Source organism: Pygocentrus nattereri, chromosome 29 (assembly GCF_015220715.1).
Source record: "Pygocentrus nattereri isolate fPygNat1 chromosome 29, fPygNat1.pri, whole genome shotgun sequence".
Taxonomy (NCBI): domain Eukaryota; kingdom Metazoa; phylum Chordata; class Actinopteri; order Characiformes; family Serrasalmidae; genus Pygocentrus; species Pygocentrus nattereri.
The window spans coordinates 12,729,763-12,756,283 of NC_051239.1; the positions used below are offsets into that span (position 1 = coordinate 12,729,763).

At 40.1% G+C, this 26,521-nt stretch overlaps 1 protein-coding gene across 1 annotated transcript; it reads right to left on the minus strand.

Moving 5' to 3' along the window:
• On the minus strand, positions 1–26,372 carry sypb (synaptophysin b). The gene is made up of 8 exons (XM_017696288.2): positions 26,229–26,372; positions 21,429–21,494; positions 8,953–9,077; positions 8,041–8,239; positions 6,051–6,242; positions 4,269–4,410; positions 3,535–3,709; positions 1–2,524 (listed from the first exon to the last, which is right to left on the minus strand). The coding sequence occupies exons 1-7, from the start codon at positions 26,244–26,246 to the stop codon at positions 3,567–3,569; spliced, it is 885 nt and encodes a 294-aa protein (XP_017551777.1). The 5' UTR covers positions 26,247–26,372; the 3' UTR covers positions 1–2,524; positions 3,535–3,566.
• Positions 26,373–26,521: the final 149 nt, after the last annotated feature.

Consider the following 26,521-nt stretch of genomic DNA (forward strand, 5'->3'; position numbering starts at 1 on the left):
TTGCTACTGACCACACTTTATTAAACATGAAGAAGATACACAAGGAGAGAGAGAGAAAGGAGAGAGGGAGGAACAAAGCAGCAAAGAATAGAAAGGGACAATCAAGACTGTTTCAAAGTGAACAGCACTGTCTCAACACTTGGAAATACAGTGAACATACTATTCAGGAGTCGACCATTCTCTCTCATTCACAACTCATCTTTGTTTAGTCTATATGTAATCATTTACATAATGACCACATTTCAGAACATCCAGCAGTCTTGCTTAGTCTTGTTCAGTCTATGTCTGCACATGTAGGCAATTTTAAATAATCTACAGGTTCTAAAAGACTATGCAGGGGTTCCTCAGGGTGTCCCTATAGAGGAATTCCTTCTGGTGTGTGACTGTTCTGTAAAAACACATTAGGAAACCTATTTATCACATGGTTCACTAGGAGATTATTGCCTTTTTCAAGCAATGCAGTGGCAGAGTACAGAGGGAGGGCGAGGTCACGGGTCTGTTTTCATTCAAGTCTCATTTCTTTGGACACCCCTAACCTGTTCACTCATACCAAAGCTTGCTGAAAGTTGAATACTTTTTTGTTTTGAAATGCTAGCATCATCAACAAATCCATGAAATCTGGCCAAACACTGGCCCTTAACACTTAACCCTTAGAAGTCGCAGTAGGAAAATTCTTTCTGAAGTGCACATTTCATATCTTCCACCGTTGTGTTCGTAAATACAAGAAAAGATGTTACATTATGATTTGAACTGGGTGAAAACCTGTGTGCAAGTCTGCTCAGAAGCTTGTGAGATAACTTTGTTCTTGCTTATGCTTTTGCTGTTCTTCGTATGTTTTGATTGCTCTTGATATCAGGTTAATAAATCTTGTGTTTACAGCCAATGAATCAGTTCTTGGTAAAATAATAAAACAGCTACAGCTTAGCTATAAACTCAGCTTTATACCAGCAGTATTTTAGCCCACCTGCAAAACACCCTCTTGTTAGCATCGTGGCTTCTATACCAGGAATTTGCAGACACAAGGCTTACTGCCAAAAATACTCCCGCTTGTCACTCGTTGTTTACTAGTAACACCCCAGTTTTCATTAGACCAGAAACACTGCACAGATTTGGCTAATATTCTAAAAAGCTGACAACATGGATCATAACAAATTCAAATGATATATATGATGTTCAACAAAATTAATTAAATGTAATTAAATGAAAGTGTTCATATTGAAAGTAAAAGCTGATTCCAACTAAATACAGAAAACAAAGAGTCGTTATATCACTGTTTTTTGTATTCCACAATCTCACTAAGTATGAAGTAGTGTAGACATTATTGTGTCATTATTTTTATTATGGTTTATTACCTTGCTGTCGATTAAAAATTGATTAAAAGTGGGCTGAAAATGCAAGGACTCGAGTATTTCCGACAAGCTTCTATGTTGTTTTACAAACATTTGGTGGCTATTATTGTTATTATTAGTCTATTGATAACATTAATATAATATGTTAAACTCTGCCTGTGATCAGTCGGCTCAAGCCTAATGCAGAAACTTGTTGATACAGAATGGAAATCAAAATGATGTGTCTACGCAATTCATGATTTAATTACAATGAAATAATTTGGGGAAAATGACAACAAATGACTGTGAACCTCTAAGGGTTAAGAGCGGATGTAATTCCCATGATTGCCTTTTTCCGCATTCCTCTTTCTCTCCCTCTCATGTGGAACTTTTCTTCCATTTCCCTTTCAAACTACCGACAACTTTTGTTCCCGCTCTCTTTTTCACACTTCTATCTACCTAAGTCTAATATTTTCAAACAAATAAAAAAAAATTAAATAAATTCGCACATTCATACTGAAACTTCACACTCAACCCTCTTGCTGTAGTTTCAGCAGTCGAGAATTCAGTAGTGACAGGGAAAAAACACGAGAAATAATATGTCAAAGTAAGAAAACTATACTACTGCACTACCAAACAAACTGGTTAATACAGGTGAGTCCTTCTGTTCTCAATTCAGGAACAGACAATAACCATTCATCTGAGCATTTATTCACAATATAGAGCTATTCAAATATATATTATCATAGATATTTACACAGCACAGACAAATACATTCCTCCATGATTAATATTTCTATAATTCATTCCAACTGGTCTCAATCTCTTATATAAGGTATGCATTATAATTCTTGTTTTCTTCATTTTTCTTTGTTTTGTTTGTCTTTTTTTTTTTTGGTAGTGTGTTCAAGTCATTCTTTATTATAATAAGATAAGCAACCGTTTGGAGTCTGCAGCAGAGAATTCAAAAGAAGAGTAGAGAGTGTGGTTAAATGATTTTCTCCTAAGCCCAAGACATTTCCCACTGGATATGATATTAACAGCCCAGTCCCAAACGCCCACACGTACCCTCCCTCCCTCCCTCCCTCCCTCCGACTGTACACTCACTGTTCATACAGGGAAACTCAGGAGTGTGGAATTGTGGGTAATAGTCAGGCTCCGCACTCCTTGGTCACACAAATGCCATCTCCTTGTGGCCTGTGGGGAAAATAACAAATATTTACAAACAAAAATGCACACAAAATAACAATTTAATAGGAAGTAATATTAACAGATGGACATTATATATATATATATATATATGTGTGTGTGTGTGTATGTATGACATTAAGAAATAAGGCAGTTCTGAAAGCAAAAGGGGTCCAACCTTTCAGTAGTACCTAATAAAGTGGCCGTTGAGTGTATGTGTGTATATATATATATATACACACACACACACACACACACACACACACACACAGGTGTGAACGGGTCACTAGTTGCAAGTAACAAGTGATCTTGTGTCTTGACACTCACTCCCAAGTCCCAAGTCAAGATAGTCGAGTCTTGATTCAAATCCTGAGTCAGTACAGGCGAGTCTCAAGTTGAGTCCCAAGTCAGTAGTCTTAATCATTGAGTCCTAAACAAGTCAGTTAGCATTCATCAGCTAATTTAAGGCCATAACACTGAATAATGGTAACTGAACTATGCCTTTAATGACAGCATGTTATATGTTATATGGCTACATATAAAGTTTTTATTTATTTATTTTTAACTAAAATACAAAATCCATGGTATGCAGATGATCATGACAGGCATATTGGTACATGCAAACAGTAGAAAAAAGATTTGAAGATCATTGAAATCATTTTTGAAGATTTTTGGGAACATTGGACGCTCAGGATTAAAATAAGAACATAGTAAACTGAAAACAATTGCTAGTTTGAATTGAATTCAGATGACAATAGAAACGAAAGAGACCAACCTGAACTGAACAAAGTTTACATAAGCGACAGATGGTGAACGTGTGAAGCTGAAGTCTGAAGTCATCAACTTTGTGACTTGAGTCGGACTTGAGTCCAAGTCATGTGTGTGTGTGTGTGTGTGTAAATACCCACTTCAGTAAATGAACAGTAAGTTTAGTAAAAATATCCACAACTATTTTTTTTTCTTGTCAAAATCTATAAATGACAAAAGCAAATGTTTTTCCATTCCATCACTTCTCTCACCTGTGCAGAGCTGCTATGCTGTGTGGACAGGCTCATATCTCATTGGAGAAGGAGGTAGGACCTCCCTGATCATAACCTCCCTGGTTGTAGCTCCCTCCTTCATATCCACCTCCTTGTTGGCCGTAGTCGGGCTGGTAGCCGCCCTGGGATCCAGCGTAAGGGTCCTGCCCATAACCTGACAGGTTGAAATAAAGCAGTGGTTTCATAAAAGTGCATATGGAACTTTTCATTATAGCACAATGACATGTAAATGATCTCTGTTGTAATTGGCTGCCCTGTACGGTGCCTCATTTAGACGCAGTCCAGGCTGAAGCACTTATAAAGCATAAGTGAGCAGAGCTCAACTGCTGTGGGCAATATATTTAAATGCTCACAATAAGTCATACTGTGCACTGAACAACATCAACAGTGTGTGCCAACTTAATAAAGACCTGGATGCATTTTGAGGATTGAGAGAAGTTTTGAAAATGAATTTACATTAGATCTGGGTGAATATTAACTTCTGGTGTTTGTTAGCAATGTTAGCCTCACTGCTCCAGTTCTAATCTAAAGAAGCAACATTTGGATTTCAAACTTGTCCTGGAGGATTACGTCTGGGGTAATTGGAGAACTGCATAAATTTGTTTGTTTGCTGAACTATTCCTTCAAAGCTGAAATACTTCGATGAAGAGTGGGATGAACATCTTGTCAATAACAAATCCCACAGCTCCATCGTGTTCAGGGCCTGTACTCACCCTGCTGTCCGTAGGAGTCTGGAGCTGGCTGCTTTTCTCCAGAGGGCGCGTAGGTACCCGCGAAAGCGCCCAGCCAACCAGTCTCCTTAAAGACAAACCAAAGGTTTCCTCCCCAGAGCACCAAGTTACAGAAGCCAAACGCCTGCAGGAGACACAGAGACGACCGACCGCTTACTCACCTATCCATATTTGCCCGTTTAGAGCAAGTCACTCAAATTGAGTGTGCAAGATCTCTCATTTGCAAGTTATTATTGGAAATGGTTTAAATGGTATGATCATTCATAAGATAAACTGTAATATGTTAATACCGTGAATCAAACGGGTTTGACTCAAAGTCAGTAGGGACAGTATTTTACTAACTGACTCTTTGTTAAAACTCACTTAAGAATAACATTTATTTTGCTCCTGGTGAATCTCCAGCACATTCTTACTGCAGCTCTTATCATAACATCCTCATTCCCCCCATTCAGATACTCCTTAAGGTTTGGTCAAATGAATTACCCTACAATTTAATAAATGTAATAATAATTACCCTACAATTTAATAAATGTAATAATAATTACCCTACAATTTAATAAATGCTCAATGTAGAAGACTGTTATCAACGTAAAGAAGGTTTTGCCTGCATGATATGTTACAGTCATATTACATCACTGCAAACCAGTAGTGTATTCTGGGGTTCTGCGGTTCTTTAGTTAAATTACATATCACGAAATGTAAACATTTTTGTAAAATTCGTTAAATTTTTGTAAAGATTTCTGCATAATTAAACTGTTAAGATGTAAACAAGGTCAGTGAGAGTGGTTTGAAGTGAAATGTTTCTTTTTAGAGAAACTTAGAGAGTCAGAATTGTTCACAGTGGTGGTGATAGGAATAATCAGAAAATCAGAATAGTTTGATCTCTCTAAAAGCTCCCTCACAGAACGTTATTGCACAATATATATATATGTATATATATATATATATATATATATATATATACACTCCTGACAGACATCAAAACTATTTCATGTGCCTGGCATCCATCACTTTTAACATTTTTTTTTAGAATAGACTAAAACCAGGACTAATACATGGAGTTAACAGTCATTCATTATAAGTGTGCATATATAGTTAGAAAAGAGGCAAAACAACACAGGCACACTAATTTTTCTTTAAAAACAACATATTATTAGCCTGTCAGCATTTGCATGTATTGTCAACTTAAATAAAAAATGTGAATATAACACAGTTTACTGAAGTTATCTTAACTCTAAATATGCTAAAAAAACTGACTGAGTTAAAATGAAGTAAAGTTACTCAGTATCTCAACAGTTCATTTTTGAGATAATTTCAATTTTTCAGATGAAGTTACTCCAACTTTCTGTAGTATTTAAGTTGTGTTCATTCTTTATGGTGTGCAGTAAGGTTTTACAGTGTATGGTGAAAAGGCACATACAGGGTGTTATGAGGCAAACTAGTCTATAAAGAAGACTTATTTTTTCAGATATACCACTATTTTACCATCATCAGCATTACATAAAAATCAGAGAACACTTCTGGGCCCACTGGACGTTTTGGATAGTAAATAAAGTAGTTATGTTTTGGTTATATGGCTATATCACCGCTTCTGTTTTGGATCAACACCACTGCAAAGAAATATAACTCCGTTTCTCAAAACACTCTGCATGACGTTGATTACAACTCAGTGACAGAATTATTCAGAAGTTGTGGTGGTAAATATTTTAAAAACTAAAGCTACTCTAGATATGTCAGAACAGTGACAGCAGACAGATCACTTACCACAGATGTGTTCAGGCCAGAGACGACAGGTTCATGCACTTCTCGGCAGCGGTTCTCCTCGCGGTCACAGGCAGAAATCAGGTTGATGACCTGGTCAGGGTCTGTGGCTTTCTTAACGTCTGAGAGGCCTTTAGCCCATGCTGACGAACTCACCAGCCAAAAGAAGGTAAACAGAGCCGTCATCACAAAATCCTGAAAAAGAGAAACAGCAGTATTAGATAACGCAGCACACAGCAAATCCACATCACAGTGTTTTCAAACATTGAGGTTTTATGTTCTGTGAGCTTGTCTGAGCAGAAACATGATCATACTAAACAAACCTTATAGCCAAAAAAACCCAAAAGGGAGATTTTTCATCACTTCATATATTATGTTGAATTCAGTCTTCTAGTCATATGGGACTGCTGCTTTTCTCAGCAAAACAAAAAAAAATTAAAAATCTTAGAAGACGTTGACTTCTAGATGCCTTACAGTCGCCTCCTGCATCCAAAGTTCCAGTGAATTATCCCCTTAATATTCCAGGCTCATATTAAGGCTTATTATTCAGTAACTACAGGAACTTCAATGCAAACTAATGGAGCTTTTCTTAGGTTATAGAAGAGTGTAATAAAACTTTGGGTTAACCTGCGTGAAGGATCATCGAGCAAGTATATACACAGCCGAATGCAAGTTTGGGTACCTCTGGTCAAATGACACGCTTTGTTGATTTTATATATGAAAACATGTTACTACGTCCTCTACACAGAATAAACTTCTGCACATTTTAATGCACAGTAATGTTTTTTTGCCAAGTTTGACATATTGAGTGCAAAAGTTATGGCACATTTTATAATTCATGGTTTATTTTTTTTCCCCAAAATGCTAAACTTGGCAAATAAATAAAAACCGTACACTAAAATTTACAGAAAAATGCCATATTTAAGCATATTCCCTATAGAGAATGTGTTGAGCTTTGAGTTGAGACAAAATACAGCTTTGCTTTAAATCATGGGGGCCTTATAGCTATTACTGAGATCATACACTGACCAGCCACTTCATTAAAACCATCTCTTTGTTCCTACACTCATTGTCCACTTACTGTATAAGTGCACTTTGTAGTTCTTCAATTACAGACTGCAGTCCGTCTGTTTCTCTGTATACTTTGTTAGCCCACTTTTACCCTGTTCTTCAATGGTCAGGACCCTCACAGGACCACTACAGACTATTTCTAAGCACTGCATTGAAGCTGACGTGGTTGTGTCGTGTTGTGTGTTGTGCTGGTACGAGTGGAACAGACACAGCAGTGCTGCTGGAGTTTGTAAACACTGTGTCTGCTTACTGTCCACTCTATTAGACACCCCTACCTCATTGGCCCACCTTGTAGATGCAAAATCAGAGACAGTAGCTCATCTGTTGCTGCACAGTTTGTCTTAGTCATCCTCTAGTCCTTCATCAGTGGTCACAGGACGCTGTTTGCTGGATGTTTTTGGTCAGTGGACTATTCTCAGTCCAGCAGCGACACTGAGGTGTTTAAAAACTCCAGCCTCCAGCGGTACTGCTGTGTCTGATCCACTCAAACCAGAACAACACATTCTAAGACACTCCACCAAGTGACACTGCTGCACTGAGAATGATCCACCACCCAGGTGATCCTGTGGGGGTCCTGACCACTGAAGAACAGGGTGAAAGGGGGCTAGCAGAGAAACAGATGGTCTGTAACTGTAGAACTACAAGGTGCACCTGTGTGGTACGTGGGGATGATAAAATGGACAAATGACTGGCTGGTTAGTGTATATAACTAGCAATTAACACTGGAAACATTGTGAAGTTCCTGCAGTAAGGTTTTGTTAGCCATCAACCTGGTTGTACTCATGCTATTGTCATCCATCAGTAGCAGAGAAGATGCATAAATAGTCATTTCCATTGCATACAATAGTAAAATAATGGCTGGAGGAGAGCGTGTTAATTGTAGAGTAGGCTTTAAAAGGAATGCAAGAGAGAAAAGTCTTACAGCCTGTGCTCCGCGGTTGCCTTCACGATATTTCTCCAACAGGAAGATGTAGATGGACAGTGCTGCCATGGAGTAGAGGAAGGAGAAAACGCCAATGGTGACGAAGAACTCGGCGGAGGAAGAGTAATCTCCCTCCAGAAACAGCCGCTCCGGCTCCGGCCCTTTACATGTTGGTACATCGAACCACACCTGATGAAGCCTGCCGGCAGAGACAGACAGCGTGTGTCACTGAATATGAATATTACTGTCAAACAGAAAAAGCCAGAAGCACAGATTTGTTCCTGTCAATAAAGAATGCTAAAGTAATTCATTGGGTAACTAATTATGTAATTACATAATTGCAAAATTACATTTAAATAGTACAGCAAGCCAACAGTTTTCTAAAAGTAGGTGTGCCCTATGCTTGTCTCCCAGTCCCCAATAACAGCGCCTCAGCATGACCCCAATGAAAACCAGCAGAGTTTGAGACTTGCATTCTGTCTTCATGCCCCTTGTGGCCATCGTTGTCATTCCTTCTCTGGCCGCTGTCCTCTACCCACCCATCTTGCATCTCACGGCAGAGTTCGGGATTCGGGCTCTGCCTTCCTGACAGCTCTTGTGGCTGTGATCTGGGCCCGAGGAAGGGCGCAAGGCACAGTAGGTTAACTATTTAGGCTCATTTTGGCTTTGCAATCAGTTCAGTTACACAGCCCAGACAGCGGCCAGAGAATATATACCTACAGCCTGTACATTTCTGCTTAATTTGATGTGTAGAAGGCTAACACCGTACCTCACACTGACCTATGATGCTGCTTGAAAACTGGGTGAATCAAGCGTAATGATTCAGCAATGGCAGAACATCAATAGTAATTAATTGTTGTTTCACTGTGGCCGAGGGGGGTGGACGGCGACAGTGACAGCGATGTAACTGACCTGAACGGGTAAGCGAACTCCACCTCGATGTCAAGGTCACTCTCCGTTCGGTTCTTGCACTCCACACTCATCCGGAAGACTCCAGAATAAGAGCCACAGGTGGAGAACGCAAAGATGGCGAAAAACTGACGGAGAGAATAAAAGAGAGGTTTATTTTAAAAATATTAATAATGATACAGTACAAAGGTTTAGAATCAGTGGCTTCAGTGATAGAAAGCTAATCTGCTTGCTGATCAATGTACGAAAAGTTTCTAATATGCCAGGCATCAGCCTCAGATGCTCCGTCCACACGTACACGGAGCGTCTAATACCTACTGACCGCTAAGCTAGCCTCAACTATTATAAATCTGTTAACTGCTCTCTGCTTGTCTAGAATCATGTCTGTGTGTATGGACTTGCTTGTATCAGTTTTTATCCATCTGGTGGCTAGTCAGTGAGCTTTTTGGATTAAGATATAGTCTCTAAGGTTTGTGATGTTCACAACATCAAATCTATTCAGTTTTATTTGAGGTATAAAAATAAAAGTTTTACTTGAAGCATTAACTATCCCTGGTAGGCACACTACTTACCTAACTAAAGGTCTGTTTTTCTAGCCCTTATAGATGGTGCAAAAAGAATGGTTTTGACTGGTTGCTTTGCATGTTAGAGAAACTCTGCTTCCTGCCAAGTAGGTGGTTCTTATGAATGCTAGGAGAAGAAATGCACCACACTTTCTGCTGTTAAGTTTCAAACAACTGACACAGGAAACGAGAAAAGAGTGAAATATTAGTTACAGTCATATGCAAAAGTTTGAAAACCACTGATGAAATGTTGGCCACTGTTTTGCTGAGTTTCTAAGCGAAAGGTTAACACATCCTCTGCAGGAAATGAACTTATTTACGACATTTTCTGTAAACTTTGGAGCACAATTTATGTTTATTTGCTGAATTCGAAAGAGGAGTTCACCCAAAATCAAAAACAGGATTACAACCATCTGAAAGCTAGATCTGTACCTAGTGTTTTCCCATGGACTGAGTTACAGGCTTTGTTTGTTCTTTAGTAACATTAAGACATTATTTGGCCTTGATACTCAGACGACAATATGGATGAATATTAGTTGCTTAGCAAGTAGCAAGACAAGCAGGAACGCACGTCTAAGATGAATACATTCACTTTACACTTTATGAGCCTCCTGGAATGCCTTTTCTGATAAGAAAAGCCGAGAAAGTCATTACAGGGTACATTTTTGTCTGGATTGGCAAAGGTGTGTGGGTGCGATGTGTGTAATATGTATTTTGCCATTGGAGGTCAATGGGAGCAGATGAGTGTTTTTATTTCCATTAGTCTAACAAATTATTTGGGTACTTGATATAAACACTGCCTGTTGTGCCTAAGAAGTCACCTAATAAGTACTTGGGAGGGCTCAAATGCGAAATAATTCCCTCTTTAATGTATTGGGGAAAAAAAGTCTTAACAAAATATAAAAGGGGCCATTACTTTTGCACAGGCCACATTTTTCTGTTTTGTTTTTTCCAATTGAATACATTCAGCCAATAGACAGTCACTGTGCAAAAGGTGCAAATCAATGCGACGGCATCCACAGGTTACAGTGCTGCACCTGTTGCCATGGCTACTAAGACTTTAAGCTGTGTTTGTGTGAGTGGTAAAATCAGTCGAATCAACAGCGTATTACTGTAATCACTTGCATTGTATTATCTATTCCACTTTTAATCGAGAAACAGTGACATGCACATGCCGGCCTCCCCCAACACGCACACACTCGCAGAGATTAGTCAGTCAGACTATATTTACCACCCCCCAACCCCCCACGCCTCCTTCCCCACAGGCAGATCCGATTGAATGGAAAATCCGGCTATTAAACTGACTGAGGTGCTTCACCATCTGTCACTGCGCAGTATACTGTACTATCTACTACTACTACTACACACACAAACACAGGTATTCTAACAAGACACAGATATACATGTACAGACTAAAATCGCTTCTTCAAGGATTCCTTATAGTAAACATTAAAATGGTTATATAGAACTGTGCAAAAATTACAGACAGGAAAAAAGCAGAAAACATATTTAACAGAAAATTACACAGAAGCCTCAACAACTAGATAAAATATCATTTTTGCTTTTATTACAGCTACTATTCTTTTCAAGAGACGTGCTTTTAGTATTACAAAGAAGTCTGCTGGGATATTGTTCCACACCTCCAGTGTTCAGTCTTAGAGGCTACATTTTCTGCTTTTTTCTATCCAAGTAATCTTCACACATTCAGTGATGTTGACATCTGGACTCTGGGGTGGTCAGTCCATTGTTCTGAGAACACCAGCACCCTCTTTTTTTGCTTTGCAATTTTTTTTGGCCTGTTTCTTTTTCTCATTAAGGGCTTCTTGACAGCTCCACATCCTTTCAGACCGGGTTGTCGTCTCACAGTGGAAGGAGGGACAGAAACACCTCTGGATTTTCTTCAGATCCAATGCTAAAGTGGAGCTTGGTTTTCTCTCCTACATCTCTTAAAGATGTTTCGCTGGCCTACCAGGTATTGAAGCTCCAGCTGTGGAAACTCCTGTCTTCTGAGCGGTGAGACTAGGTTTTTGAGAGATTTGAGTCTGAGAGAATTAGTCATTTGTAATGGATTCTCTCTTTTAAGGAGCAACCTCATAAACAGGCCCAGAGCTTGCGTAATAGGCACAAGCTAACAAACTAATGATCCCTGCTGATAAAAAACAGCGCAGACCAGCATGAATTCCATTCTGCTCTGAGCTAGTTTATGCTGGTCTTGTGCTGACCCTTGTTTAGTGAGTAATCCAGTCCGGTCTAGCTGGTTGACCGGCAAACTGGCATGCAAACACAATTTATCGTTGTTGTCCAGAGAAAAACATGTATCTCCAAATCAGTAACTTTACAGGAGAAGGCAAAAACATTCTTACCTTTTTCTACAGGTGAATGTAAAGACATTTGTATTTCAAATGACTGTGGAGCATTTCTATTGCTCCATTTGATACAGCATAAAGAGCAGACACCATGTTCAAATGGTGTAGAAAAAGAGGGATGCATGTTTTTTTTGGACAGCCACAATATAATGTTTTTGCTGATGACCAGCCATGCTGGTCTATGATGGTTTTCCGAGCAGAGGTAATACAATACGATGCATTGTTTATGTTGTTATGCTCATACTAAGCGTAATCTCTCCTGACATGTAAAATACTGCCATTTGTTTCACACACTACACCTACACACACAGAGGCAGAACAAAAGCAGTTACAGCAGTCAGGTGTGTTTTGCCTGCCTTCAATCAAGACTAACCAGCTGAGCTCAGCCTGGAATTACAAACGGCTCATTAACACTTTAAGTGACTGTGACAGTGTGAGCGCAGGACAAGAAGGAGAAAAGGAAAGAATGGGGGAGGACGGTGAGAACAACACGTGGGAGAGGAAAGAACAAGCAAGAACGCAGCCTGAGCTAAAGGTTGTACTGATCAGTCCAATCATAAGCTCACTTTGGCTCTTTTCCTTTGCTTTGATTTCTTTACATCACACTATAATAATAATAGAACAGACTTACAGCAAGCAAGGAAACACTGTTGTTATAAACAATATACATTTCTTTTTTTGGTATTGTCAGTAGATCTAGAATGCTCAATGAGTTCACACGCACTGGAGTAATCACAAATCAGATTTCTGCTTTGCAACTGGCCGGTAAACTCACAGAAGAACATGTGATGTGAATGGAATATAACAATCAAATTTCATGCCATGACATTTTCTTTAAAACATAATTCAGTTCAATTCAAGTTTATTTGTATAGCGCTTTTTACAACGATGTTGTCACAAAGCAGCTTTACAGAAGTTTGAAAACATGCAGTTACAACATATATCCCCCAGTGAGCAAGCCAGAGGCAACGGTCACAAGGAAAAACTCCCTCAGACTGGAGGAAGAAACCTTGGCAGGAACCAAGACTCACAAGGGGAGACCCGTCCTCCTCTGGTCAAACAGTATTTACAATTTAATAAGCTAAATACCAAATAAAAGCTAAGAGGATCTCTGTTTGAAGTCTGGATGGTAAAGCTTTAGAACCTGCACTGGTAGAGGCAGTCTCTGACTGAGGCAGTCTCTGACTGAGTTATTATGAAAAGCGGGAGTGAGCTGAAACAGTCTCATCCTGTCTCAGTGCTGGTACATCTGGATGGCACAGTGATGTAATTAATTGATAATTGAAAAATATGAGCACACATCAGCTAGAAGCTGGTTTCAGTGTTGCTCCAAATGTGTTTTGTTGCGTCTCGCTGCAATGCTGCTTGCTTATTTCCGGTCGTATGGTCTGTTTCGCACATGCACAGACTGAGAAAGACGAAAGAAATCTGAGTAAGAGTTCACATGCAATGAGAAATCTGATTACTGAACTAAAATTTCTAGACCTTACTCTGATCTAAGAAAGTGGAGTATGCTGTTTACATGGCCATTTGGATAATCAGATAACTGCATAACGACTATGACCATGTAAACGCACTCAGTGACTGCATATGTCTTAAAAAAGAACAATAGAGAGCCCATAAACAACAAGAAGCACTGTGTAAAGTAGCTGCACAATCGAAGGCTGTCTGGATGCCAGCCTGTTATGTGATCATTTCATTTACTAATATATTTTTAACGGCTGTTAGATCATTTCTTTTACATAAAGTCATTGTACACATAATTTTTATTGTGACACTTCTGTTTTGCTGGAGCAAAACTTCCTTGTAAACCTCAGAAAAACTAAATATCATTGTACATATTTATTTTTGTCATATTTTCATCTGGTAATAGGAAATATTATCTCATTTCAGTGTTTCACTGCCACACTGGTAATTCCTGTGTTTTCTAAATGGAGCCCGGTGTTGTGATGCTACTGTGGCAGCTTCAGCAGGAGAGAATGAGAACATATGGCTACTGCAGAACTGAGCCAATTCTGCATTACAGAATACAACCTTCCCCCAATTTCAGCACCCAATTACTAACTAAAGCAATAGCAATTAGACCGACTTGGGCAGCTATACTGTTATTTTTACAGTGAGTTATGCTTTAGGCGAGAAGCAGCTGCCAAAGCAGCCTGTCCACCCGGCCAATTATTGATATTTTCAGCTCCACACAAATATTCTGCCCGTATACCTGCACCATGGCTCACTGCTGAACAGGACAACATGCAGAGAAAAGCCTCAGTACTGAAGTACTGAAAAAAGACAAGCATGTGTCACATATTTACCCACTAAATGAATAAATGTATTGAGATCAGTGGCCTCTTAAACATATGACAGAATTATTATTATTATTATTATTAATAATAATAATAATACTAAATAGAATGATCAGTATTATCTTTACTATGACCCCATTTCCAAAAAAGTTGGGGTTTGTTGCTGTGCAAAATGTAAATGAAAACAAAATGCAATCATGTGCAAATCATATAAACCCTATATTTAATTAAAAACAGTACAAAGACAACATATTAAATGTTGGAACTGATAGATTTTATTGCTTTTTGAAGAAAATATATGCCCTTTTTGAATTTGATGCCAACAACACGTTCCAAAAAAGATGGGACGGTGCAAAAAAAGGGTTGGTAAATTAAAAAAACACATGGTGGGTGATTGGCAACAGGTCAGTAACATGATTGGGTATAAAACAGCATCCAAGAGAGGTTGAGTCTTTCAGAAGTAAAGATAAGGAGGTGTTCACCACTATGTGAAAGACTGCATGATCCAATAGTGCAAAAATTCAAGAATAACATTTCTCAAAGTACAATAGCAAAGAACTTTTGCTTTTCATCATCTACGGTACGTAATATCACTAAAAGGTTCCAAGAATCTGGAGAAATCTCTGTGCATGGGGCAAGGCCAAAAACCAGTATTTGCTGGCCATGATCTTTGGGCCCTTAGATGGCACTGCCTTAAAAACAGACATGATTCCATAGTAGAAATCACTGCCTGGGCTCAGAAACACTTCTGAAGACCACTGTCTGTGAAACCAGTTTGCCACTGCTTCCACAAATCAAATTAAAACATCATAAGAAGAACAGAAACCGTATATAAAAAGTATCCAGAAACGCTGACACCTTCTCTGGGCCTGAGCTCATTTAAAATTAACTGAGAGGAAGTGGAAAAGTTTCCTGTGGTCTGGCAAATCAACATTTGAAATGCTTTTTGGACAAATCTTGGACACTGTGTCCTCCAGGCTGAAGATCACTCAGCTTGTAATCAGTGCACAGTTAAAAAGCCAGTATTCATGATGGTATAGTTGGGCATTAGTGCACATGGTATGGGTGATGTGCACATCTCTGAAGGCACCATTAATGCTGAATGATCTATACGCGTTTTGGCATAAACCATAGGCAGGTTTTCTCCTCAGTGGACAATGTTCCTGTACTTTAGTTTTTCAAAGGCAGAGGTGTGGTCATATGACTTGGACTTGAATCTGACTCAAGTCATGAATTTGATGACTTTAGACTTCACTGGAGAAAATCAAGAAAGGATTGGCAGAAAGGACGTAAATTGAACAAACAGCAACGTCGTCAGATTTCTGTCACTGTACAATGTCTGACGAGTGAAACATTTAAAGTTCAAGTTCGCCTCCATAAGCTGGAAATAAGCAAAGCGTAACAGCATCAATGCGCCCTCACTCAGCTGACCAGGCAAACTAACCATTTCCTCATGAAAGCAAAATAAAAGAAACACGGCTCTCTCTGTTTCACTGATTTTAACAGCTTCTACAGCTAAAACAAGCGCAACATTCCCCATGAGACTGAAGCTTTTTATTCACCAGCGTCATATTACAATTTGCTGTTCCACATGAAATGGTGCAGCAGTCAGGCGAAATGTAATTGCTGCCCCATTTAAGGTAGAATGGAAAATTCAAATAAGAAGCTGGTGAAAAAACATCAACTTCAGCTTCACACATTCACCATCATTTTGCTGTCTTTCCCCTAAACTTCAGTTGGTTGTTTTGGTTTCTGTTGTCATCTAAAGTATATTCAAACTATAGCAGTTGTTTTTAGTTCACTGAGCTAGTTTTTATTTGAATCTTATATGCCAAATATTCCCAAAAATGATCTTCAAATATAAAGTTTTTTTTTTAATTAAGTTCACTAGTATTTTTAAAATTACAATTTAAATGACTTTATGCCTGTTGTGGTCGTGTGTGCCATGGATTTTGTGTTTTAGTTGGAAGTGTAAAAAAGTAAAAATGAAAATATAGCCACACACTGCTAATGTACTGTCATTAAAAGGCTAGAGTCTTCTTACCATTATTCAGGGTTATGGCCTTAAATAAGCTGAAGAATGCAGACTGACTTGCTTAGGACTCGAAGATTAAGACTCGCCTGCACTCACTCGGAACTGGAATCAAGCCTCGACTATCTTGACTTGGGACTTGACTCAGGACTTGAGTGTCAACACTTGAGTCTTACTTGTTACACGCAACTTAGTGACTTGCTCCCATGCTGGTCAAAGAAACATATTTCTACTGTTTCTGGCTCTAGTGAACATCAGCGAGATTAGATAGCCTAGTTAGCTGTAGAGCCGGACTGCATCTGCGTCTCAGTCATGCCCCTAACGATGCGTTCTTGGCAACGTGCTCATGTTCAGGCACTTGTGTTTTGGAGTGTAATATACATATTTGCCCACAAACATTTTACAATCCTATTAAAAAAAATAAAAGCAGCATTTAATGTCATTGTTATTTGTATATTTTCTCCGTTGTGCTCGGATAAATTGAAAGAAATACCTAAATAATGATTTCAGCTTGTGAATCCCGGCATTTTGAACAGTTAACAGAGGACTCAAGTGCTCAAGCACGTCCTTTTATCCAACTATGTCCCTTAAAGGAAGGTACTGGTACAGTTCACAGTGTTGCCCATCATTTCATACTATTGTATAAGACATATCTAATAACAAAAGATTATGGAAAGACAACCAGATGGATTGTACTGAGGATCAGATGGAGAGGATGCCCGTCTGCTCAGATGCCATGGCGATACCCGTCGCTGTGGTTTCTATAGAGATGAAGAAGACCACGGCGCTCACACCTCTAAATTTAACTGCGACTCATAAACAAACACAGTCAACCCAGAGCAGAGGAGGGGGATACCAGCAATCACTCATACACACACACACACACACACACACACACACACACACACGCACACACATACACACACACACACACACACACACACACACACACACACACACACACACACACACATTTTCTAAGCCGCTTCCCCCTCAGGGTCACGGGGGGTGCTGGAGCCTATCCCAGCTGTCATCGGGCGGAAGGCAGGATACACCCTGGACAGGTCGCCAGTCCATCACAGGGCAGACATACAGTCATACACATGTATCTAATACAATAATATTTATGACCAAATACAAGAATGAGGTAATTCAACTACCTTTACATACTTACCCCACCCCTGACAGGACCACCACAGAGCAAGCATTACTTGGGTGACGGGCCATTCTCAGCACTGCACTGACACTGATATTGCGGTGGTGTGTCAGTGTGTGTTGTGCTGGTATGAGTGGATCAGATACAGCAGTGCCGCTGAAGTTTTTAAACACTGTGTCCACACATTGTCCACTCTATTAGACACACCTACCTTGTTGGTCCAGATGTAAAGCCAGAGACAATAGCTCATCCATTGCAGTTTGTGTTGGTCAAACTCTAGTCCTTCATCAGTGGTCAAAGGACACTATTGGCTGGATGTTTTTGGTTGATGGACTATTCTCAGTCCAACACTGAGGTGCTTACAAGCTCCAGCAGCACTACTCTGATCCACTCGTACCAGCGCAACACACACTAAAACATCACCACCACGCCAGCGTTACTGCAGTGCTGAGAATGATCCACCACCCAAATAACACCTGCTCTGTGGTGGTCCATGGGGGTCCTGACCACTGAAGAACAGGGTAAAAGGGGGCTAAAAGTATGCAGAGACACAGATAGACTACAGTCTGTAATTGTAGAACTACAAAGTGCACGCTGATAAAATGAACAATGAGTGCAGAAACAAGAGGTGGTTTAAGTTTAAGTTAAGCCTGTTTTAAGTTTAAGTTTAAAAAGTGTTCCAATTGACAATTAACACACATATCAGTAAGTAAAGCACTGTTTAATTAAAACCATTAAAGTGTTAAATTAAAATAGACAATTATTACAGCCAATCTTCCCCACGGTCAGAACCTTTACCCTAAAAAATCAGTATCAGCAACAGTTTTCATATTAGTCATGTCCAGGTATGCACTGAGTGACTGCATTATATTTTAAACACACAAATATCTAATCAGACTTGGTATCAGCCAATATTCAATATTAACCCCTTAAATGGCCAGGGCCCACTGACAACCCTAAAGTTTTATCACACACTTAGAACCTAAGAGCAGCTCAGCCCGTTTGCAATGATGTCCTTGTAGTTACTGAATGATCAGTGTAATATACCTGTATGTATGTATATGTATATGTAATATACCTATGATTTTAAGAGGTTAAAGACTTGGATCATGATCAGAGGCATAAAACTGACTTCGGTCTTCTTACATTCTTACATGCTTATGAATCTGTGAAGTGGACCACAGTAGACTATATCATCATGGAGCGTAAAGTCAGTATGTATCCTATAGATTCTGCTTCATCCTGTTGTGGATCTTTGCTCAGCCTCTATGGACATTTTTCTACCTGCTCCTAAAAATGAATTTCTCTACATGGACAAACCCAAAAATAGTTTTGCCTGGACATTATTTTTTTTACACCGCGTGACTCACCTACAGTTTCTCTTTACACACCCTCACAGTTGTGCTGTCCACCCCCCACTACACACCCAGCATTGCAGAGATTAATAATTCAGTTCTAACAGACTACCAACATTCATATGACCTTCTGAGCCATACAACATGCTAAATATAGAGCCTCATCTATGCCTGTCAATAGTCTGACCCTTACTGCATGTTGTAGAAAGAAGGTAATGGCATACTATTGCATTTATCTGTAACAGAGCAAACACTGCATAGTCAGTTCAGGTTGTAATGACTGCAGTATTGACTGAACACCTCAGGGACGTTTCACAGCAGAGCAAAACACTGGAGCCAAACATTCCGTTAGAGCGCCAGAGTCGGGAGCTATTCATTAGGGCCTGAATAATATTAGTTTTTTCACTGATATCAATACTGATTTACACTGATTTTAAAGGGCTCTTATCATGGAAAACCAATTTGCTTTTATTTTGCTTTTACTTAAATAATTGAGTTAAGTAATATTTACACATTAAAGTAGTTACTACTTTAGGAGATAATTATGTCACCTATTCAGCTACCTTAGCTGCTTTTTTAATGAGGCATAATACAGGGCAGCCAATCAGAACAGATATCTTTTACATATATCTGCCTTAAAGGCACAGTAACAAAAAAAACATCCTATTTAAATCTAATGGATAGATAGAGGTTGGAAAATGGTCAAATAAAAATGAATTATGATTGATTTTGGTATTTATGAACCTCAAGGGAAAAACTGAAATACAAAAAAAGGATATGGGCCATTTAAAGAGCAAAAATTCAGATAATAATATCTGATAATGATATAATATATATTTATGTAAATGTACAGTAGAACATGTTGATACGTGTGAATGATTAAACCAGTTCTCAACTGGTTTAATCAACTAATTTCTATTCTTGCAATGTAACCTTTAGGGGACCATATCCTCCACTTTTCTTGTATTTTAAAGATGTCCATGTAAAAACAGTTACAGTTCATTTTTACATGTTTCTATTGGCTGTCCTGTATTGCACCTCAATCAAAACACAGTCCAGTCCATCACAGAAACAATGAATTCCAAACAGGCTGTTTTAAAGAGACACTCTCGATGACGATGACGACTCCGGTGTCAATACATCTATGGCACCTTTATATTTACGAAAAATTGATAAATCAGCCCTACGTTTGTCTATGTTTTGACAGGTTCTGTTATTACATGCTTACCACCATTTTAACTGCTTTAACATGCATTAACTTGTTCATGGTATTCAAATGGCAATCTAGTGACATTTTCTGACACTGTGTTGTCCAGTCAATGTTACAGACAGTGGAACATTGCAGCACCTAATGTGAACTGGCACCTTTACGACAATAACCAAGTGCTGGAGGATATTCTGCTCTCTTTGATCTGGAGAAAGAGACATTTTGTGCAGTTTCTTAATTTTGTGTACTGGGTTTAGCTTGTAGAACGTGTTAAACTTCATTTAATGACAATGTAATGACAATTTGTATATATACACAAATGAAACAGTGGAGCTGGATTTCCTCATATTTTCTCTATAGCATTTAATCATTTTTTTAACCTAAGATTTCTTTCTAAGATATCTAAGATATCTTTCTCTCTTTTTTACTTCCTTGTGCAAATGGATTATTTTATGTGTAATGGCCTCAGAAATATCTCCTGAAAATGAATAGGTTGTACCCAATCGCTGTTTTGACTAGAAGTTAAAGGTACACTATGTAAGGTTTGGGTATTTGGAGACCTCTCTGGTGGAAATATGTAATTGCATGCAACGTGTGGAGGACCATTTTAGAACGTCAGTTGTGCTTCAAACACGTTCCTCGAGCAGATGAATCTGATACTTGTGAGTGATCGATCTACTTTTGTCATCATATCTTCATCTGTATAATGTTAATTTGGCACTTGAGACCTAAATATCGAGCTGGATCTTTTAATTAATTATTTAACAACCATTAACCATCACACTGTGAAATTAGACCCCTGCATTTAACCCATCCATGCAGTGAAACACCCACATACATGCACACTAGTGAACACGCACACTAGGGGGCAGTGAGCACACTTGCCCGGAGTAGTGGGCAGCCCTATACACGGTACCTGGCGAGCAATTGGGGGTTAGGTGCCTTGCTCAAGTGCACTTCAGTCATGGACTGTCAGCCAAGGGGATCGAACCAGCAACCTTCCGGTCACAGGGCTGGTTCCTTAACCTCCAGCCCACGACTGCCCCGAACTTTTTGAAGTTAATATAATATTTATAAGACAAATCTAATATTTCAAGACAAATCACATGGTCTAATAAACTCTCTCAAAATTCTGTGACCTTTGACTTCATAGGGCGACACTTTATTTTAGTATGCTTCTTTCAATTTTGACAAAAAAACCCTCATATAATGGAGCTTTAAATAAATGAATGGTGATCTCTGACTTTTTCACAGCAGTAAATAGGCACAGAAATATGTTATAATAATCAGTTTTTTAATATTTTGTGTTTATATTAAACAAGTTCACATACATCCTGTTTATGTGGGCATAGTTCTTTTTGTTTAGTTTTCAGTCAGTACATTCAATATGCGCTGTCTGTTTTCTCTTCATTACTGTATCAATGATTTTCTGTCCAGCATTTATTTGGCTTTGATGATATGGCATGATGGCATAATACAGACAGGAAGCGATTCACTCACCCATTGTAGTATCTTTATGAAGCCTAAAGGCTGTTTGATGATGGTGAACTGCCCAGTGGCAACCAACTGTGAAAACATACACAACATAGCTCAGAATATTCAAGAAACATTTGTTCACATAGTAAAGGAAACAATGTCATTATAGTAAAGAACTCTCACATAAAGGCCTGGATACACATCATAATTAATTACACATACCAAACAAAGAAATGTCTTTAATTGGGTGTCTAAACTCAACAGCCAGGCTGTTAGAAGCAGCTGTCTTGTGCTTCCAGTCACAGGCTAGCTTATGAGCTTTACCTACCTATATAGAATGGATGTGCATTTCGGCCACACACACACACACACACACACACACACACACACACACACACACACACACACACACATATATATATATATATATATATATATATATATATATATATATATGAGCCTTTAGCTCCTCCTTCATAATAATAAATAGTTATTCAGGTATTCGAATACTGGCGCTGAATTGGGGCACTCAAGTACCCGTGCACATCCTTACCATATACAGTCTTGGGAAAAAAGGCACTGAACTGTTGTTGGGCTGGTACCCCGCTTTTCACTGGGGTGTTACCCTCAAATCTACATCTCAGCTGAATCTGCTGATTCACAGTCTGTTGGATTCCATTCAACACTGGTCAGCTTCTCAACACAAGAAGCCAGTCTCAATTCTGGGGTCTGCATTTTCTGCAAACTGTGTCACATATTATTCTCATTGGTTAATTAACAAGCTCATGATCTGCTAGTTCAGGAAAAAAAAACACCAGGGGTCTGATTGACACACAATTTTTCAAGTTCTGGACAAATGGGGATAAAATTTTGATTCATTCTTTTGCCTGACAATCAACTCTCATTAGTCAGCGATTACTTGCTAATTTTCAGGTCACATCTGATTGGCTGAGCCACATTCAAAGCCACTGAAAAATTCTGGATATTTGCATGCTCATGAGGGCATAAGTCAAGTGAATTATGTATTAATGCACCAAATATTCAAACATGTTCCTTGCATGGACTGTGGAGCATAGTGCTGATATGTACAAGCATATATAATCTTCTGGATGTTTGCTTCTGCTGAAGTTGTGTAGTCGCCCTTCTGAAAAGTCATTATTTAGTAGGTCTGTCTAGTGTAACCAACTTTAAATATAAACCACTGATTCAAGTACTGACTGTTGTTTGTGGGGAATGAAATAGGATTAAATTAATGTACAGTATGTGTAGTATGTGTAGTAGGGTTGGGATGTTAGGCGAGTTTGAAAATAATGATATTTTTATTACATAGTATGTCACAACAGCACAGAATCAGCACTGGATAGATAATACAGGCAGTGCAGCACTGGTACAACAGGATTCTGCAATAAGCCTAAGACTTATTTAACCAAGATATTGGAAAACCTGAAGGCCTTTTGAAAAACTGATCTTCCCAGATCAATAACTTCACAGTATTGTGTGGCGGTTTTTGTCACATGATCATGAACTACACCTGCCACACATTTTATTGCAGGGTTTAATAAAGAAGCGTTTCCTTTATTAAAGGCGTTTTCCCACTGCTCATTGACCCAACGTGGGCCAACTGCACTAACGGCTCTACTTCTAATTCATCTGCTCTCAGACTGCTGCAACTGTTATAGTAACCATGATTAACAATGTAATTGTTTGTCCGGTCATTTTATACCACTGTAAAGCTCTAATTCAGATAACTAGCTACCTTGCATGCAAAATAGCTTACATTATTGGCTGAAATGCAACAATATGTTACACTGTTCTGAGTTCACGCTCACACAAATATCTACGTTTACACAGAATCATGTGAAGAACTAAACAAAGATTCAGTCTTTCCCTGTCAAGTGTGAAAATATAGCAAAAACATTGTGGCCACTAGTATAAACGCTAAAAGTGCTCGGTTTATAAGGCTGTATTGTCTCATATGCAACTCTCTACAGTGTAATAATTCTAAAAACATCAATTATACAACAGTTAGGCCACGCAAGCTGATTGGTTCAGAAGCGTTCTGACCGTGCTGTTATTTTGCCATAGCATCACTTTTTATCACAAACACTGTATCACTACACAGAGATGCTGTTGCTAAGCAACGACTTTGACAGCTGGAGACACTCAAGCCATTTGAACATTATTAATGAAAGTGGATCATTTTAAGGTTACATTTGACCGACAGCAGATTTGGCCAGGCTCTGAAGATGAGACTACACTAAATTCTGAAACTGTCATCACCACTGAGCAGCTTTTTAGTCGGCAGCTGTGACAGAAGAACAGCTAAACAACCTGGAATCAGCCATAAATGAACCGAATACCATTCGCCAAACAAAATGGGCTGTGAGATGCTTTATAGGCTGGAACAAAACACCTTTAATACCGATCTACCAAAATTGACAAAACTGAGCTAAACTTGATATTGCGGCAGTTTTATGGCTCAGTCTGATTTGGTCAGACTCTGAAGATGAGACTACACATTTGCTGAACGGTACTGGGTTAATTTCTGGCTGATTCCAGGTTGTTTAGGAGTCTTTCTGTCACAGCTGTAAAGCTTGCTCACTGGTGATGGATTCAGGGTTTACTGTAAGGAGCTGGAGAATGAACTGCCGGCTGTGCAGCCAGTGAGCGGAGCTCCCTGTTAAGGAGCTGCAGAAGGAACTGCGAACATTAAAACACATTAAATGCCGCGTTCACGGCCCAGTTTATTCATTTCTTACTTCATTTGTTTAACTGTTGTATAAAAGCAGTAGAACGCTAGAACATACAGGCACCTGTATGTCTCCTTGTCTCCGGGTTTTGGGCAGCAGGATGCTAATACTACTGCTACTGAGTGCTGATTGGTTGGCGAGCGGAGCAGCTCATTGGCTGTTCCCGCTCACTGACGTCATGGACCTACATGGACCTATAAACTCCTAAAACCCGAGTTTAAAGCTCTTAAACATATAACAGCGGTGTTCAAATGTTTTATGTTTTTGTTGCGAGTTCAGGAGATGAATGAATTCGTTTACATTAAAAATGTTTCAAAATTATAATTTATAAACATTTATAAACTATGATTTTGCTCAAATGCCCCATCTTAACCCATTCACTTTGGATTGCTCTGGAGCGCCCTCTAGTGTTTGAGAGACCAATTCTCCTCTCTCCGAGCTCTCTAAACACGGCTCTGGCCTTTATGTATTCTTACTGGTTAATGGTTGAGGCCATGAACGTTCACGAGACACCCTTATACAGGCCTATAACTGGAGCTCAAAAGTGGTGAACAATGTAAAAATAGTGTTAAAATGTTTGCACTGTTCAGGGGATGAACACGTTCTTCTGTATAAACATGTTTGAGCATTAATAAACTATGATTTTGCCCAAATACCCCATTTCACACTCGTTCGGGAGCGCCCTCTAGTGTTGAACAGACCCAGAATTCTCCTCATATACTCATAAAGGCCTTTTTACACTGAGTCTGAGTTTCATCACTGCGTGGTCCCAGCCCTACTGAGCGCATGCACAGCCCTTCCTCCTCACTTTACTCTGACCGGGTGCATCGTTTTGATTGTTGTCAGTGATTTTCACACACAAGGCTCGGAAAAGACCGTTTTAAACGTCGATATACTCGCTGGAGCGTTCGCTCCTTCATATCTTCATACTATATTGAAACCGTTGCACCCTTCAAATCACAAAACTGCGCAGAGCGTGGGGGTCTCGCAGGACTGAGACTGGGACCCGCTGCTCTGTACTGATTTATGATGCTGAATTATAGCCGTGCCTACATCCACCGTCAGAGGGCGCCAGAAAGCAACGCGCCCCACCGCCAGCATCAGAATTACCCAAAGCTGCTTATCTGCGAGAGCGCAAGCGGCTACCATTTGCTGGCCACGGCAAAATAATGCTTATAAATGTGAGGTGAGGTAGGCTGGGCACAGGGCCAGTGACCAGTGTCCGTGAGAGAATGCTGCCCGAAAGAAGGCGGACTGCCCGCAGAGACTGGCTGGCTGTGGTGCCCAGGCTGCTGGTGTTTATGTGAGGTCGAGCTCTCGACTCCTGGGGGAAACTAGCTCAGTCCTGGGGGGGGGACATCCGTACCTGCTCAACACTGCACGGCCGCAGCCTGTAAAACGACACAGGGCGGAATCCAGTGCTTTTCCAGGAGGCTGAAATTCGGATAAGGAGCCGGGCAGTAAAAGCCTAACTTGTGTTTACAGCCTGAGCCTCAGTTCAGCAGCCCGACAGGCAGGACAGCGAGCTTTAGCTGCACCACGATGAAGGAGCAGCGCTGCGGCGCAGTCAGACAAGAAGAGCGAGCCCAGTGTGTCTGTTACTGGACTTACAGGGTTAGACAGGTAGATACCCCCCACACAGGGAGGGAGCCCGTCCCTCCTCCAGGCTGTGTGTGACCTTCAGGCTGAACTTTTTAGGACAGATGCCATTACCTGCGCAGCGCGGCTCTGGCCAGAGCTATTTTAGCCCTCCGCTGTAGCTGGGGAGGAAAAGATCTGCGGTCAGAGCAGCGGCACCGTAACGCAAGACGCCCCCAGTTTAACCTGCGTGCTCGCCGCCGCTGCCACGTCGTTCCTGCGCTGCAGGACGTGATTTTCCGCAGAGATGTCTCCGCTCGGGCTGCAGCGGACCAGTCGAGTCCTTTCTGTTTCTCTTCTAAATGCAATACGCCGTCCTTCATTCGCACAGTCAGCGGGCAGTTCCAGCCCGGCAGCGCGCAGCACCGGCTCAGTTAACTCGAAACGCTGCGCGAAACGTGATTTATGAAGCGAATAGTTGCAATGGAGAGCCTACCTGGTTGACTGTATCCATCTTCGGCGCCTCTTCAGCGATAAGAGGATCAGGAGAGCGGAGGGAGGACGGCGCAGTGTCGGGAACAGCCCGCGGAGGACGGATTGACACGGTGCCGCCGACAGGGGGCGCTCGTCCTGTCGCGTTGTAGCGGTGAAGATTCAGAAACTGGTTCAGCTCGATTCTTTCGAGCGGTTCGTTTCAGTGAACCGAGCGCTCATTTTGGACCATTTCTATTGGTTCAGAAGGACGCAAGGTCGTCCAGACAGTGACGTTATATTGTTTATGTGCTCTAA